This window comes from Vigna umbellata, chromosome 5, assembly GCF_029865625.1.
Source record: "Vigna umbellata cultivar VRB3 chromosome 5, Vumbellata_1.0, whole genome shotgun sequence".
Lineage (NCBI taxonomy): Eukaryota > Viridiplantae > Streptophyta > Magnoliopsida > Fabales > Fabaceae > Vigna > Vigna umbellata.
Window position 1 is genome coordinate 42,032,108 of NC_142169.1, and position 15,690 is coordinate 42,047,797.

The window sequence follows — 15,690 nt, forward strand, 5'->3', positions numbered from 1 at the left end:
ATCTCTAGAAACCCCTAATTCTCCATTAAACCTGCAGGAGAAAACCCCATAAACAACACGCCTTCTCCTTCAACCTTCGAACAACATCGTGAAACCGTCCTCACGATCCAACTTCGCGTCTTCACGAATCACGAGTTCATCTTTTCCTTCGTGAGCCTTGCACCTACAAGAAGAGAAATCAAGAAATCTATATCCAGAATCACACAACCATCACACCTTTCCTCTTCCTCGTGCCATTAGATTAAAGAATCCTGCCTCGAGCTGCTATAGTCGCGCGATAGCACCTTTGTTGTTCAATCTCAATTTGAAACCCTAGTTTGGGTGAGAAAGGGGTTACCACGTGGCATGTGGCATTCCCTCATTGGTCGCATCCACCTTGAGTCAAATCTGGTCAATAAGTCTTCCTTGGTCAAACAAATTAACTTTTGTCAACTAAAGGGCTTCTGAGCAATTTTGGAAAAGAAAGGAGGGGCTAAAGTGTAAATAAAGGAAATTTTTGGGACTTCTCTGCAATTTTGGAAAATTAAGAGTAATTTGTGTTCAATTTAATCCTTTTTGCAAACGCCGTTTAAATCGTTAACGGCCAAATGTACAATTGTGCAATCAGTGACACATCACCCTTGACATGTCACATCATCTCCTACCTCTAAAAACCCTAATTTCTCCTTACACAGAAACCCTAGCCACCACATAACCATAACCGTCGCCGCCACGCTCACGACCAGCCACCATCTTCGCACCTCCATCATCAAAAATTTCGAAACCCTAACTAGATGGTCGCGTCACCACCACTGTTGTTCATCTTCTCCGTCCAACAACCACCCAAAAACACCACCATGACCATCTTCCCTTTCCTCCATCATGAATTGCCATCAACATCTTGTCGTGACAACCATGACCGCTGCAACGAGATAGCGAGCCAAGCACGAGCTCATCTTCTCCATCAAGTCTTCAACCTACAAAAGGAAATACAAAGAATGAAAAAGCCAATTGGAACAGAATTGCCGCCACAAAAGCGCCATTCTCCATCAATCTTCATCTTCTCTAGCCATCACGAAGTTGCTCTTCGAACCTGCAAGTAGAAAGAAACCAAAGAAACCAAATCGCAGACAAGAAACCACAAGATAGATTCGAATCGCGACGCTCCTATATTTCGAAACCCGTTCAGTTTTCCTCTCGTGGTGCAGGCGGAAGGAAGCCTTTTCCCCTTGCATTCAGAAATCCTAAATTTGTGGGTGGTGGAGGGGCTGCCACGTGGAAGTCTCTCATTGACTGCGTCATGTTTCAGTCAAAGCAAGTCAGCAGTTAAATGACATGTCATTCACTGATTGCACAATTGAACATTTTACCGCTAATGATTTAAAAGGCGTTTGGAAAAAGGACTTAATTGAATAAAAGTTACTATGTTTAGGAGTAAATTGAACATTTAAAAAAAATTAAGATTATTTTGAAAGCTAACAAAAATTGAAACTCTTTTTTATATTATTTAAAGGGAAAAAAACTATAAATAGGCGGGCACCATTTAGAATTCTGATAATTGAAAGTACAAAATATGAAAATGGGTCCACAAGTGATCTCTTCAACGGTTCTGCGTCCAATGGATTGCAATGACGTGTATCATTTCATCCCCACCATTCTTCTACAAACAAGAATCCTCAATTTTTCACTTTCTTCATTTCATTTCAACAAATGTTGCAAAATTTTCTTATGCTCTTCACGTAATTTTGTGTTTTGCCCCCGTCAATTTCCAAGGAACGTTTAGATTCATAGTTGTCACCCTGATATCATATTTGTTGAAATCTTGTGTTAAAAGTTGTATACTTTTGAACTTCAATAAAAGACTTGATTTTTTGCGTTTTTAATTTCATAGCCACAGACCCAGTTTTGGACTTGAACTGGTTTTTTGTTCACATGGCCCTTCATATTAGCAGTAGTTGTTTTGCTGTGATGTGTCACTCAAGAGTTCACAGAATAAGAGCTACTGCTGCTGCTTCAGAGGGTTCTTCTACTCTTAATACAGTGACGGAGGAAAAGGTGAATTTGGGTAACTCTGATTTGAAGGTCACAAGGTTAGGAATTGGAGCTTGGTCTTGGGGTGATACCACTTACTGGAACGATTTGGAATGGAATGGTAACTTTCCTTTTTCCACTTTTTCTTTTTATTTGGGGGATATCTTTCTTGAAAATATCACAATTTTTAGTTTTAATCTCTGATAAAATTTTATGCTTTTTAAATCTTTATATCTAACAAAAAGGTATAATTTATGTCCCAGTAAAACCATATGTAGTAAATACTAAAGAGTTAAGAGGATTTATTTTAATGTGAGAAGTAAACATATATAAACGAGTTTGCAACAACTTACTTAACCAAAGTTATATTCCCTTCACAAAGAGTAAAAAGTATTAACATCAAGTGTACGGGCTATTTACATTGTCTTGTATGAAAATGTTGTTAACTTTTGAGATAATGATCTTGAAAGTGATATTTATTATAATTCCTTATTGATTAATAGTCTGGAATTTTATACACAGTCATTGCAGAGACATTAAAATCATTGTGGTATTTTAAGGAAAACAAATTATTTAAGCCTTCTTTTTTTATTTCTATTAATGGTCAATGATGGAGGCTGTGAGTTGCACATGTTAGGAAAATAGCTTTCAATGTTGAAGTTAAATTGTCAACTGTTTTTGAAGCATAATTGTTGGAATATGCAACAATTCCTATCCATTTGGTGGGGGTGGGGAAGTTGACAGCAATTTGAGGATTGTTGCTTTCTTTGTTGGTTAAAACCTGAGAGTGTCACATTATTTGCTGTCTGAAACCAGTTTTAGGTGTACAGCTTCTGTACCATAATTTTCGGAAGTTGTCTAATAAGGAGGTGTGATGGGAAAGAATTGGAATCCCATGTTAATGACGTTATTGTAATATTTTTCACGTTTATCTGCATTAATATATGGGCTACTGTGGTAAAATTGGCTTGTGAGAGTGATAAGGATTGTGGAAGAAGATCACTCGCTTGAAAACATATATTAGTGTTATAGCAAGTGTTTATATCATTAAGGTCTAGGTGATAAGCAATAAGTACTAAAGCAAAAATTTGAGAGAAGTGAATGTGAAAGTAAGAATTGACCTGTAAAGAATTCAAACACATGATTTCATAGTTCAAGCAAATCATCCCCAATAATATTGGGTCTAACCTAAAACAACAGGAGCTAGAAAATGAAACATTTCAGTTCAGAAAACACCCTTGTCCAAGTTCTTTAATGCTGAGACTGATAATACCAAATTAATTGCTTGTAATCAATCTCTCTTACTTTGTGTTGAGCTTATATCTACCACTGGAGTTTGATATGCTGACAAACTGAAAGTGAAGAAAATAAGTAAAAAAGGGATAAAGAGGGTGATAGGAACTTGGTATTATGGGTGCCCATATATTTAAGTGATTGGTTCTCCTTCTTATTAGCTAAATTTTAAAGGTGTGTTCCCCCATATATTTGGCTATTTATCAATAGTTCTATTGTTGGAAAAAGGTCAAGATGTGTTTTGCATCAGTATTATTCAATAGATGGAAATATAGATATTCCAAATTAATGTTAATATTATTGGTAGTTAATGTAACAAACTTTTTAGTTAATCTTGGGAACTGATTTTATTACAAAGCTTTTACTTGTTTGTGTTTCTGTTAGACTTTTATTTGTTTTTTATCTTAAAAAATTCTTTCTAATTTCTACTCAAGATGTCATTTGACTATAATGTATAAAAGTTGCAGATTTGAGACACAATGAAGAGGCCTTTTCTATCAGATAATGTATATGGTGTTTTGAGTTGAATGGATTGAAATAGGTTTTTAAATGAATGAAGTTAGATTAGAATGTATTCATTTTGGCTATGTGGTGATTGTAGATAGGAATGAAAAGGCTGCTAGAGATGCTTTCAATGCCAGTATTGATGGAGGTCTAACCTTTTTCGACACTGCTGAAGTCTATGGCTCTGGGGTGAGTGTTCATTTTTCTAGAATTCTTTGATGAGTCTAAATTCACCAAAGATGTTCTTCTTTTCAGCTTGCTTTAGGAGCCATAAACTCTGAGGTTCTTCTTGGAAGGTATGAATGAGCTTACATGATTTTCATAACCAGTTTGCAATTATGAAAGGTTCACATTGGTGGTTCCATTTGTTTGTTATCTAAAGATATATTAAGGAAAGAAAAGAAAAGGATCCAGATGTTGAGGTTGCTGTTGCAACCAAGTTTGCTGCACTGCCATGGAGATTCGGCCGTCAAAGTGTTCTCAAGGCTCTTAACGATTCCCTTTGTCGATTAGGACTGACTTCAGTGGATCTTTATCAGCTTCATTGGTCAGTATTTGATGAGCCTGTCTAATGATATTAATTTGAGTATATTACAATGACATTCATTGAGATTTTTTCAAATTACACTTCCACTCCCTATTAGTTTCATCATTACATGTTCTCCCTTATAATGATGTTTAGCTGTAATCTTTTTACAACTTAAGGTGCATCTGTAATGTAAGAAAAGTGTGGCAAAAGTAATGTTCTTAAAACATAGGATAAGTTTGTATAAAATTTTAAGAGAACTGGGGTCTTTGTAATTTGAAAAAATCTCAAGAGTATAAGTGTAATATCCTCAGTTTTTATCCAAAACCTTTTGTTGATAATATATTTCCTGCTTTTCAGGCCTGGAGTTTGGGGAAATGAAGGTTGCACAGCGTATCAAAATTTTTTCATTGAACCAGTCATTTAATAAGGCTTTTGGAACCGTATGTATCTTTACTTATGATCAGATTAAGAGAATGCTTAGTTCCTCAATTATTTTACCTTTCAGGGTATATTGATGGTCTAGGAGATGCTGTTGAAAAGGGACTTGTGAAGGCTGTTGGAGTTTCAAACTATAATGGTAAATCTTTATGGCTATTATATGTGTGAAGTCTTAAATATTGTGCAAAATCATTTGACACTTCTACTGTAAAATGGGCAATCTCTTAACCTATGACATCTTAATATTGTAGGAAGAATGTTAGATATAATATAGATAATTAGCTAGAATGTATTATAGATCAAAGAAATTTGTGGCGGTCTCAGGACTTATTCAATGATCATCTCTTCTGATTTTATAGTTTGCAATGAATTTTAACCAATAAGAGATTGTGTATACATAAGGTGTTGGAAAGTGTATTTCTAGCATTTCACTTTGTTAGTAAGCACTTAGTTACATTGATGATTATTAAGGCGTATCAAAGGAGGAATCTTTAGAGAATCTGATAATTGGTTGGATTCTACTATTTATGTTCAAGTCTGCCACTGTTACTGTTGTTGGTATACACAATACTTGCAGCAGAATCTCTGAAAATACAATGATATTCTGCTGGTTCTGTTCAAGTTCTATCAGCACAAATAGTTAACATCTATTTTTCAATATAATTAGAAAAGAGACTCCGTGAGGCTTATGAGAAGTTGAAGAAGAGAGGTATTCCATTAGCTTCAAACCAAGTAAACTACAGCCTCATCTACCGTGCCCCTGAAGAAAATGGTGTAAAGTCTGCCTGCGATGAACTTGGGATTACAATAATTGCTTATTCACCAATTGCTCAGGGTGAACTCCTTTTCATTCTTGTATATCTTTACTATGTCTTTTTATAATGTTTTTCCAATTTTGCATTAAACATATCTGCCATAACCACATAGCATAAGAAAAGTATTTTTTATGAATTGTAATCTTGCTTATAAAAGTTTAGTTACTTGAACATAGCACAAAATTTGGTTTACTGATATTGAGACAAGGAAACCTCTGACATGAAACATAGGCACTTGATCTTTTGATACTTGAAACAATGCAGCACCCCTCTTCCGGGATTTTGTCATCTTGGCCTAACTTTTGCATGAATGATTACTATTATTGTTATAATTATGGCAAATGCTAACCAGTTTCCTTAGGGCACTGGTTGAGAAATTGTAAGTAGAAAGCTTGTATTGAGATGAATGAAAATGTATTCAATGTACTCTCGTATGATTTTCAATAGAAGTATTAATTTTTTTCTTGTTTTCATGCCTTAGTTAGAGTTCTAAACACATGGTTTAGCAAGATCCTCTTAGTAGTAGTAGTTCTTTCTTTACAAATACATAAGTAAACTTTTTTAACGAGCAAAATATCCCTAAAAGTGGGTTGCCAACTGGTGCAAGTGGTGTCAAAAAAACATTTTCCTTTTTCAAACTGCAGTTTTAAAAAACTCAGACAGACTGAGTAAACCTTCTCATGCAAAAACACTGAAACTGGTATGAGTTAACCTACTTTCAGAACAATATTTGAAAAGCATAATACATAAGATAAAAACCATATCTGTAATAATATTCAGACACCATGCAGTGAAATGCTTTATACTTCATGCCAAACATCCTTACCTTAAACAAGTTTTCTGGTTGTTATCTAATTGTATTCCAACTCCGTCCATTGAAATTATGCAACATTCTTATCTTGAACAGGTGCTCTAAGTGGAAAGTATACTCCTGATAAACCACCAAGTGGGCCTCGAGGCAGAATTTATACTCCTGAATTCCTAACAAGGGTAGTTCTCTTCTGATATATTCAGATCTGATAACTTTCACCCACATTACTTACTTTCTCATGTGTGTACTTTTGTTTCAGCTCCAACCTTTACTAAACAAGATTACTGAAATAGGAGAGAAATACGATAAAACTCCTACACAGGTTCATGCTGCTCTTCAATTTCATTCTATAAGTTGAACAATTTGAAATATTGCACCATTTTTCTATCTACTTTGGCAATAGTAAAGACACTTGAACTAACTTTTCATGCTACCACCAAACCTGAATATCAGGATCTTGCTCTTAAAAAGGTTTGAAGTTAAAAACGGGTGCACCATTCTTGATTAGTTTATAACTACTTTAGTTCATATTAATGGTTATGTTAGACTTTAAACTTAATTCAATCTGATCGGTTTATAAGATAAGATTTTCATCCAAATATTATAAATTCACATTATTGTTAGTTAACGTGGGATTTTCAAGAAGTTAATTTATCCTTTTTGAACTTTATGCATTTTCTTGTTCTAGAGAACTCTAATCCTGGAAACTTATCGAACAAAGTGTATTTTTTCTACTCGATCTTTATGATTTGTGAATTTGGTATATATAGATAATTTTTTCATAAACACTTATCATGTGATAAGAAAATAAGAAAAATAAATTAGAATAAACTTTTTTAAAAGCTATGCTAAATTAAACTCATTTGTTTATCTAAAACTTATGCATAAACAATTTAGGGGGCGCTTACTTTTGCTTTTATTTTCTGTTTTCACTAATTGACATCTTATTTTCAGTCTCTTTTTTTTTCTTACTAAGAGTTATACATGAAATAGAGAAAACAAACGAAGTTATTTTCAGTGTTTCTTGTACAAATATTTGAAAACAGGAAACAATGTGACACTTTAGTAAATAAATGATTAACATAGAAAATTAGAGCACGAGTCTTTTGTCTTCTCAACAACTCAACCAATATCATGAAGAATGAACACATCTCAAATGTGTGGGATTTAGATAGGCTAACAAGTGGGTTTATATTTATTTCAATCTCACAAAATTAGCTTAGAAAATAAAGTTTTCACTTCATTTATATATTATGATTCGTTCATATGGTCTATGTGAGATTTTCAAAATTAAAAATTATTATAACATTTGAAATGATATTTGTCAGGTATCACTGAACTGGTTGGTAGCACAAGACAATGTTGTGCCAATTCCTGGAGCCAAGACAAAAGAACAAGCTAAGGAATTCATAGGTGCACTTGGGTGGAGACTAACTGAAGAAGAGGTAGCTGAGCTGCGTAGTTTGGCTTCAGAAATTAAGCCTGTCATTGGTTTTCCAGTAGAAAACCTCTAGAATATTGTTAAACACAAAAATGGTTGCTGCATGCACCTTCCAAATCAACTGTAAAAATCATATATGTTTATCAATATAGCTCTGATTATTTGTTGATTACTTATTTTACCAAATGCATAATATGATTTTTTAAACTAACTTGGGGTTTCACCTAACTTAATTTCTTTTATTTTATTTTTATTTCTTATGTATTCAATTATAAACTATATATTATTAGAAGCATATATTTATTTTAGGCTTTAGTCTCTTTAATTCGAAACCAGTATCAAAAGGAGTTTATCTTGTTAATTTCTTTTATTTTATTTTTATTTCTTATGTATTCAATTATAAGCTATATATTATTAGAAGCATATATTTATTTTAGGCTTTAGTCTCTTTAATTCGAAACCAGTATTCAATTATAAACTATATATCATTACCTATTAATTATTGTAATCCTCCTAGGTTTAATTAGACTCGAAGAGAGTAATATTCAATAATTTATCGAGTCCTGTATTTAAAATTATTATTTAGTCCATAAGAGATGTTAAGTGTAAGAACCGAGAATTTTAAATATTTTGGAGTGTTTGAAAATAATGAGACCGAATGATTTATATTAAAATAATATTATTATATAAAGGAAAATTTCAAATGTTCGTCCCATTTTCTGACACAACCATTTTTCTCTAAATCTTCTTTTTTCTTTTCTCCTCCTTCTCTCTAAATATCTCTCATCTTACTTCATCTGATTTTCAATCAGATCGAGCTTAAGTAATTCTGGAGTCAAAGACATCCTTTTCCACCGATCAAAGTCTTGTTTAGAGCTGGTAAGTCTCGATTTCTTCAGCTCTTGTGAGATTCCAAAACTTTTTGACACATGAAGCCAAGTTTCTGGTTGCATGTGTCAATCAGCTTCTTCTTTCCATTTCTGATCACATTTCTGGTCTTTTGGTGGTCTATCCTCATAAATCAGTGAGCTATAGGTGTTCTTGGGATTTTCTGGAAGTGTGAGCAAATTTTTGGAAGGGTACAAGATTCCCGTTCGGTTAAGAGGTAAGGGAAGCTAGTTAATTTAATTGTGATTTTCTATATATGAAATGAATGTTTGGATGGTTGCATGTATGTTACTTGAATGTTTGATTGAATTGTGTTGAATCTGTGAATACAGGAACCTCTGAAGTAGTTGGAGTTTCTCTGCGTAAGTGTCGGTATGTTATAATCTTAAGAAAGTGTGGGTATGCGAATATGATGGTTTGGGGTTGGGAGTGAAATCTGGTATGGGACTCTTTGGGATGATGGTAGAATGATTTTAGGTACCTTCGGATAGGCGTAAATTGGTATATGAATCATGATTGGAGGATTAGAAGTTGGGAAGTTGTAGTAAATTGGTGAAGATAGTTGTTGATCATAATTCTGCAGATCGCCGAATGTCATTCATTGACCTTTCGGCTTTCTTCTTGTGTTCGGTCTTAACTGAATTCTACTTCTATAGAGCTTTTCAGTTAATGATCGATCTGTCTTGTACTCGTATTATGTTTTAGTCATAGCGATCGTTCTCGGTAAGGTGTGTGGTCTCTTAGTAGCAATCGGTCTTAGTGGGTGTGTGGTCTCTTAGTAGTGATCGGTCTCAGTGGATTGTGTGATCTTTTAGTAGTGATTAGTCTTGGTGGATTGTGTGGTCTCTTAGTAGCGACCGATCTCAGTGGGTTGTGCGGTCTCTTAGTAGCGATCGGTCTTAGTGGGTTGTGTGATCTCTTAGTAGCGATCGGTCTTAGTGGGTTGTGTGGTCTCTTAGTAACGATCTGTCTTAGTGGATTGTGTGGTCTCTTAGTAGCGCTCGTTCTTGTACTAGTCCTTGACCTCATACTTGTATTTGGTCTTAACTTCGTTCAACCTCTCATGGGCCTTACCTGGTAATGATCGTTCGATGATATTTTAGTAATCGGTATCAACTTTAAGTGTTCGGCCTAAGCTATAGGTGTTCGGCCTAAGCCATAAGCGTTCGGTCTAAACTTAGTACTTGGTATGGTGGTAGTATTCGGTCATGTTGTGGTACTCAGAATCCTCTAGTTGTCAGTCAGTAATATTGTTCGGCCTTCTCTTCAGCTGTATCTATTATTGATCGTTCGGTCCTGTTCTTAGGTAGTGAGAGAACGACCGGTCTCCAACATTCACAGGGTGTTCGGTATTGTTCATATATGTTTGGTGATTTCTATTCGGCCCATATTTATATTTATTTCAGTGTGCTATTTTAATTAGGGTTAAATATGTTTTTAGTCCCTAAACTATAAAGCGAATTTGATTTTAGTCCCTCTTTCAAAGTAAGGTACATTTTAGTCCTCCTCCTTAAGGAAACCATAATTTTTCATCCTCCAAAACCAATGGCGTTAAAAAGAAGGTGAAGTGGCTAACGGTGGTGTGCCAGGGAATTTGTTCTTTTCTTCTTTTATGACGTTGTCCCTCCCTCTTCCTCCATCTCTTTCCTTGCATCTTCATGCCCAGCTTCTAGCCCTCATTCTTCCACTATTCTTCATGTCTAGCTTCTTGCCCTCCTTCTTCTACTCTTCCCGTCGCGCCGCCGTATCACAAAAACTCTTCTCAAATATCACAAAACTCTTCCATCCATCTGCCCATTCGGCGTTAGCTCCAAAGCGACAACGTCGTCCGAGCATCCATCTAGGAGAGATCGGCGACCAACACGCTGCCTTTCATGGCCACGACTCGCATACGCGCCGCCCGAGCATGCCGCCATGGAGCTGGCGGACTCAGAAGGAATCTTCAAGATCTTTCACAAAACTCTTCCATCCATCCGCCCAGAAATTATAGATCTTAATTGTGGTTTATGTTATGCTTTTGTATCTTCAATCTGGATTGAGCTGATAAACTCTGAATTCCATCTTTCCCATAATTTAATTTTTTTCGTATCAGGAGACATGCAAGTAAATTTTGGCTTAACCCCCAGTTGTTGATCTCTAAGCTCCCTTAACTGCATCTGGTACTTTACTTTGAGTAAAGGACTCGGTTGGCCACTGGACACATAGCATACATAGAATCTCTAAAAAGAGTTTCAACAACACTTTGTGATTACATTGAAGGTAATGAACCTCACGAATTCTCATTGGACAATGCCATCACCCCACCTTTCACACCTGTGAAGAAGAAAAGTGGCCCGAGATTCATTCCTATATCAGCAAAACCCTTCGCAGCAACAAGAGCTATTGAGTTTGGGATTGGACCAAACTCTACTTTGAAAGTGAATTACCTTAAACCTGGTGGTAACCCAGCAATTTCAGTTGATGAAAGGCCTTAATCTCTGGAAAAAGGTACGTGTTGAGACATATTATCCTCCAATGCAGCAGTATGGCTTTGATGGATTTTTCAACATGCAATCCTCACCAGTGAATCCCTCAAGTTTTGCCTATTCTCCCAATAATAGGCCTAGTATCCCTCCCCCTTCACCTCAAGCTTCCCAATGGGATTTCTTTTGGAACCCCTTTTCTTCTTTGGACAGTTATGGCTATCCTGCAAAAAGTATTGATCATGCTGTAATGGATGATGAATACAGAGGACTCAGGCAACAAAAATAAGTCCTCACAAATACACACCATCAGATTTGAGGACAAATCCTTTCCAAGGGGGAGGGGATGATACGTGGGGACCAAGCACCATAATTAGTCAAGGAACCATTTACTTGAAGAATAAAGAAGGCTTCACAATGAACTTGAAAACAAGCCAACACCTCTTTGCACACTCCAAATGGAAGCTGGAAGAAGGTCCAATAAGAGCCATCTCAACCCTTGAAAGAGAAGCTTTGAAGAAGCAACCGAGTGGCACCGTTCTAGATTTAATTTTTTAGCACGTGTATTAAGTGCCCCCTTCTAGAATTCTGCATGTTTTCATTTCTTAGCCACGTGGCCTATGATCCATGTTAGGAGATTGATTATCAGTGTGCACCAGCTAAGGGAATTTACTATAAATTCACCTTAGCTTCATATTGTAAAGGACTTTTGATGATTAATGAGTTTTACTCTGTTGAAGCATTTCCAGCACCCGAAACTCTGCCAAAAGTCACCCAAATGATCTTTCCCTCTCCATCTAGCTTCTTTCCGGTGGAAGGCCGCCTGAGCTAGCTCCTCCCTCACCAACAAGATCTTCAATCCATCACTGACACCACTACAATCCACCTCTGTACGCCGCTGCCAAACCATAAGCATATCCTTCCGCTGCCTCTGGTTCGTAGCTTACTTGGAGCAACCGTATCAAGAAGCAAGGAAAGAGATGAAGGAAGAGGGAAGGAGAGAAGTAGTCAAAGATTGACTCAATGTTAGGAAAGAAAAAATGACCTGACACACCACTGTTAGCCACCTCACCTTCTTTCTAACGTTGTTAGTTTTGGAGGACCAAAAATTAAGGTTTCCTTTATAAGGAGGACTAAAATGTACCTTACTTTGAAAGAAGGACTAAAAACAAATTCGCTTGATAGTTTAGGGACTAAAAACATATTTAACCCTTTTAATTAATTGTTCTAATTGCTTTGATGGCTGATGTATGCATTATCATAATGGTGTCAAATTGAAAGTATGGTATGATGTTCCAACTAGTATGAAAGAGAATTCCAAGGAGGAATGTCTCAGTGATTGGTTATCAATGTGGTGGTAAAGTATGAATATGGACAACGAAATCCACGGGGTTCATCCTAACATTCTAATGATTACCAAGTCTCAAGTAGAGAGGGGTAAGTCATGTCGTGAGAATAGCAGGAGGTCCTAGCCTATAGGGTATCGTAGGTGAGTTATAACGGACTAACCCCGAGTGGCAGCTAAGGGTGTTCTAGTTACTACACCCCCGGGCGCAGGAACGACCTCAAGCTACATATTCATACAATCCGGATGGTCAAGTCAAGTGTTCGGTCATTGCTTGTAATGTATGGTCGGTCATTGTATGCTTGAAATACTCGGTTGACACATGCTTATGTATTTGTTTAATTTGCATGATTAGTGTAATCAATTAAATTACTCTAGCTTACCCTTACTTTTCTGTGGCATGTCTTTGTATGTTGTTTCTCTTTTGCGATGATCACCTTAATAGTGCGAGCTTAGGGATACAGTCTTTTTAGTTGAAGCAGCTGAAGGGGGAGGGGGGGAGTGCAACTGATAGTATAAGTAGTTATTTTTGCTCTTCAGGTAAAATTTTTATTCACCAAATTTGTAGTTTTGTTTTATCATTATCCATATAATGTTTCATTTTAGTAATTTTCTATTACTAAATTGGAATGTTACGTTAAGACTTAATTCGGTAGCATAGCACAATATTTTCAACTTAATTTAATTTTACATAACTAATATCCGATAGAAAAGAAATAATATATTTAACAAATCAAATTTGGATTTTAAATTAAATTAAATTTTAAAAAACCAATATACTTTAAATTCACTTAATCACGATGTGAAATTTCCAACAATTTTTTTAAATCTTAGACATTTTTATATGTTTTGAAATCCCAATCTAAGAGATATTTATCATTTATTTATTAAGCAAAAAACAAATAACCAATAAACAAAAAAAAAATGGAGGACCAAACTAAATCATTTACAATAAATTTATTTTACATGTATTTTTTACTGAATAATAATTTACATGTATTTTTGACTGATAATTGAATTATAATATATCAAAGTGTAAACAGGTCAAATATCGTATGATAATAAAAGAAAAAATAACGTAATTAAGAGAATTATATTTATTTATTTTTAAAATTTAAAAATAAAAAATAATAAAGGAAAATAAATTTTAATTTTACATTAAAAATTAAAGATTAAAAAAATTATATATATTAACCCTTAATTTACTTACTTGTTGACTTGATAATGTCAACGATCCACTTTTCACACTATTGAATATTTTTTTTTTTAATTTCTAAAAATATATAGAAAGAAAATCCATATAAGATCATTTTGGTGTCTTCTTTAACTTTAAAAAGTGTTTAGGGAGATAATTACGTACTATGTTAAGCATAAGGTGATGTCAATTATGTGATGTTGAAAGGGTAAAAGTGAAAATGTAGTTGTGGACAATAAAAGTGGATGAATTCAATGTTATTTAATGCTTTGTTTATTTGAAGAGGTTGAAAGTGAAAGATGGATTTAGAGTTTGAAAAGGTTAAAAATGAGATGGTTTAATTTAATAGAAAGATAATGGATTTGAATAAAAAAAACGTATTAATAAATATGATTGATTTTATTGAATTAACTATAATTTGATAGATTGTGTGGAGTGTAATGTTAAAATTTTCCTAGATATACTTTTTAAAATATAAATATTTTATTTTTGAAAAAATTAGTTGAGGAAAAAAACTATTTCTTAAAAAATGTTATTTATTAATTATCAATAATAATTATAAAATATATTAAAAGCATCCAATAAATAGAATTATTTTTAACAATAACGTTAAATATATAAATTAGTAATATATCAACAATTTATACAAATTTATTATTTCCTCCTCATTTATCACTTCATTGTTTTTTTTAAAAAAAAAATCATAAATAATTATACATAACTTAAACTAAACACATAAAATTATCAAAAATCATCTCCAATCAATTTCCACGTATACCTATAAAATAATGTATTAATGTGTTGCGCGCGAAAGCCGCAAATCAAGCCATGAGTTTTGTGATAAAAAAGGAGAAACGTGTTTATGTGTTGTTGAGACTAAAATGGACCATGCTTGCACTACTAACCAATCACTAATACATGTACTTTTTCTCTTTTTCATAGTTGAAAACATGTCAGGTCAACATAGAATTAACAAGTCAAAGGTTAATTTTAGTTGAAATTGTCATATTTGAATCTAATTTTTATTTTCTTATTAAATAAATTTTTAGTTTGGTTTAAACTATTTAAAAGTTTGATTTGAACTTGTAAATCTCTTCAAAAGTTTCATACTTAAAATTATTGGTTGTTTGACACCTTTTTCATAGTTAAATTTTAAAATATAAAGAAATAAATTGAAATTCAAAAATTAAAATGTAGTTTCCAACAAAAATATCTTCAAAAATTTAAATTGTAAAAAATATAAGCTAGCGAAACCCTTTTCAAAATTTATATATGATAACACATATACATCACACAAGTTACAATAATTAATATATACTATAAACCTATTCATTTTTACATTTAAGATAATTTGTATGTATATATATAAATTTAATTAAAATACTCAATATAAATAATCATTTTTATTATTTAAATTTAAAAATACTATGCTTACAATATTATTTAGTTATATTAAGTTTTTTTTTATATTTGAATATTTTTATATTATATTAAAATACACAAGAAACACTAGATGGGTGAATAATATTTTCTAAAATATTTTCACAGCATTTAATGACTTGTAATGAAAGTATACAAAAGTGTAAAATGTTTAAACACTGGTTTTATAAAATAGTTAAATAAAAATATGTTCAGACGATGATGTTTCAAAATACTTTATAAAAGCTTAAAAGTAAAATCACAAAGTACAATTTTTATACTAGTTTACTCAATCTGAACTACGTCCAATTCTCTCTTAAGAACACTTAAAGGGTTCTATTAATCTTATAAAGGATTACAACGAGTTTAACTCACTCTTAGTTGCAAGTATTATTATCACTCTTGGTCCCCTAGCCAACACGACTAGTCCGAGTATTATAAATCACTCTTGGTTCCCTTAATCAATCTTGACTAGTCCAAGTTTAGCCACTACTGGATCTAACCCTTGACAACACATATAAACTAAGTATTCTTACACCA

The 15,690-nt window shown here is 33.7% G+C and overlaps 1 protein-coding gene across 2 annotated transcripts; it reads left to right on the forward strand.

Annotated features, from left to right (window-relative positions):
* The first annotated feature begins 1,580 nt into the window (after positions 1 to 1,580).
* On the forward strand, positions 1,581 to 8,013 carry LOC124837763 (putative oxidoreductase At1g06690, chloroplastic). Of its 2 annotated transcripts, none has more exons than XM_088116804.1 (10): positions 1,581 to 2,131; positions 3,905 to 3,996; positions 4,063 to 4,103; positions 4,190 to 4,354; positions 4,694 to 4,716; positions 4,842 to 4,913; positions 5,442 to 5,609; positions 6,497 to 6,579; positions 6,660 to 6,722; positions 7,729 to 8,013. In XM_088116804.1, the coding sequence occupies exons 1-10, from the start codon at positions 1,912 to 1,914 to the stop codon at positions 7,912 to 7,914; spliced, it is 1,113 nt and encodes a 370-aa protein (XP_087972930.1). In that variant the 5' UTR covers positions 1,581 to 1,911; the 3' UTR covers positions 7,915 to 8,013. The 2 variants fall into 2 exon arrangements, with proteins under 2 accessions (XP_087972930.1, XP_087972931.1); XM_088116805.1 differs by having other exon boundaries at positions 1,988 to 2,131; positions 3,909 to 3,996.
* Positions 8,014 to 15,690: the final 7,677 nt, after the last annotated feature.

Bases quoted from the DNA above. Each gene is read 5' to 3' on its own strand.
- LOC124837763 (XM_088116804.1), top strand. From the start codon at position 1,912: ATGGCCCTTCATATTAGCAGTAGTTGTTTTGCTGTGATGTGTCACTCA. The intron at 4,104-4,189 runs GTATGAATGAGC...TGTTATCTAAAG, and splicing joins TCTGAGGTTCTTCTTGGAAG to ATATATTAAGGAAAGAAAAG. The intron at 6,723-7,728 runs GTTCATGCTGCT...GATATTTGTCAG, and splicing joins ACGATAAAACTCCTACACAG to GTATCACTGAACTGGTTGGT.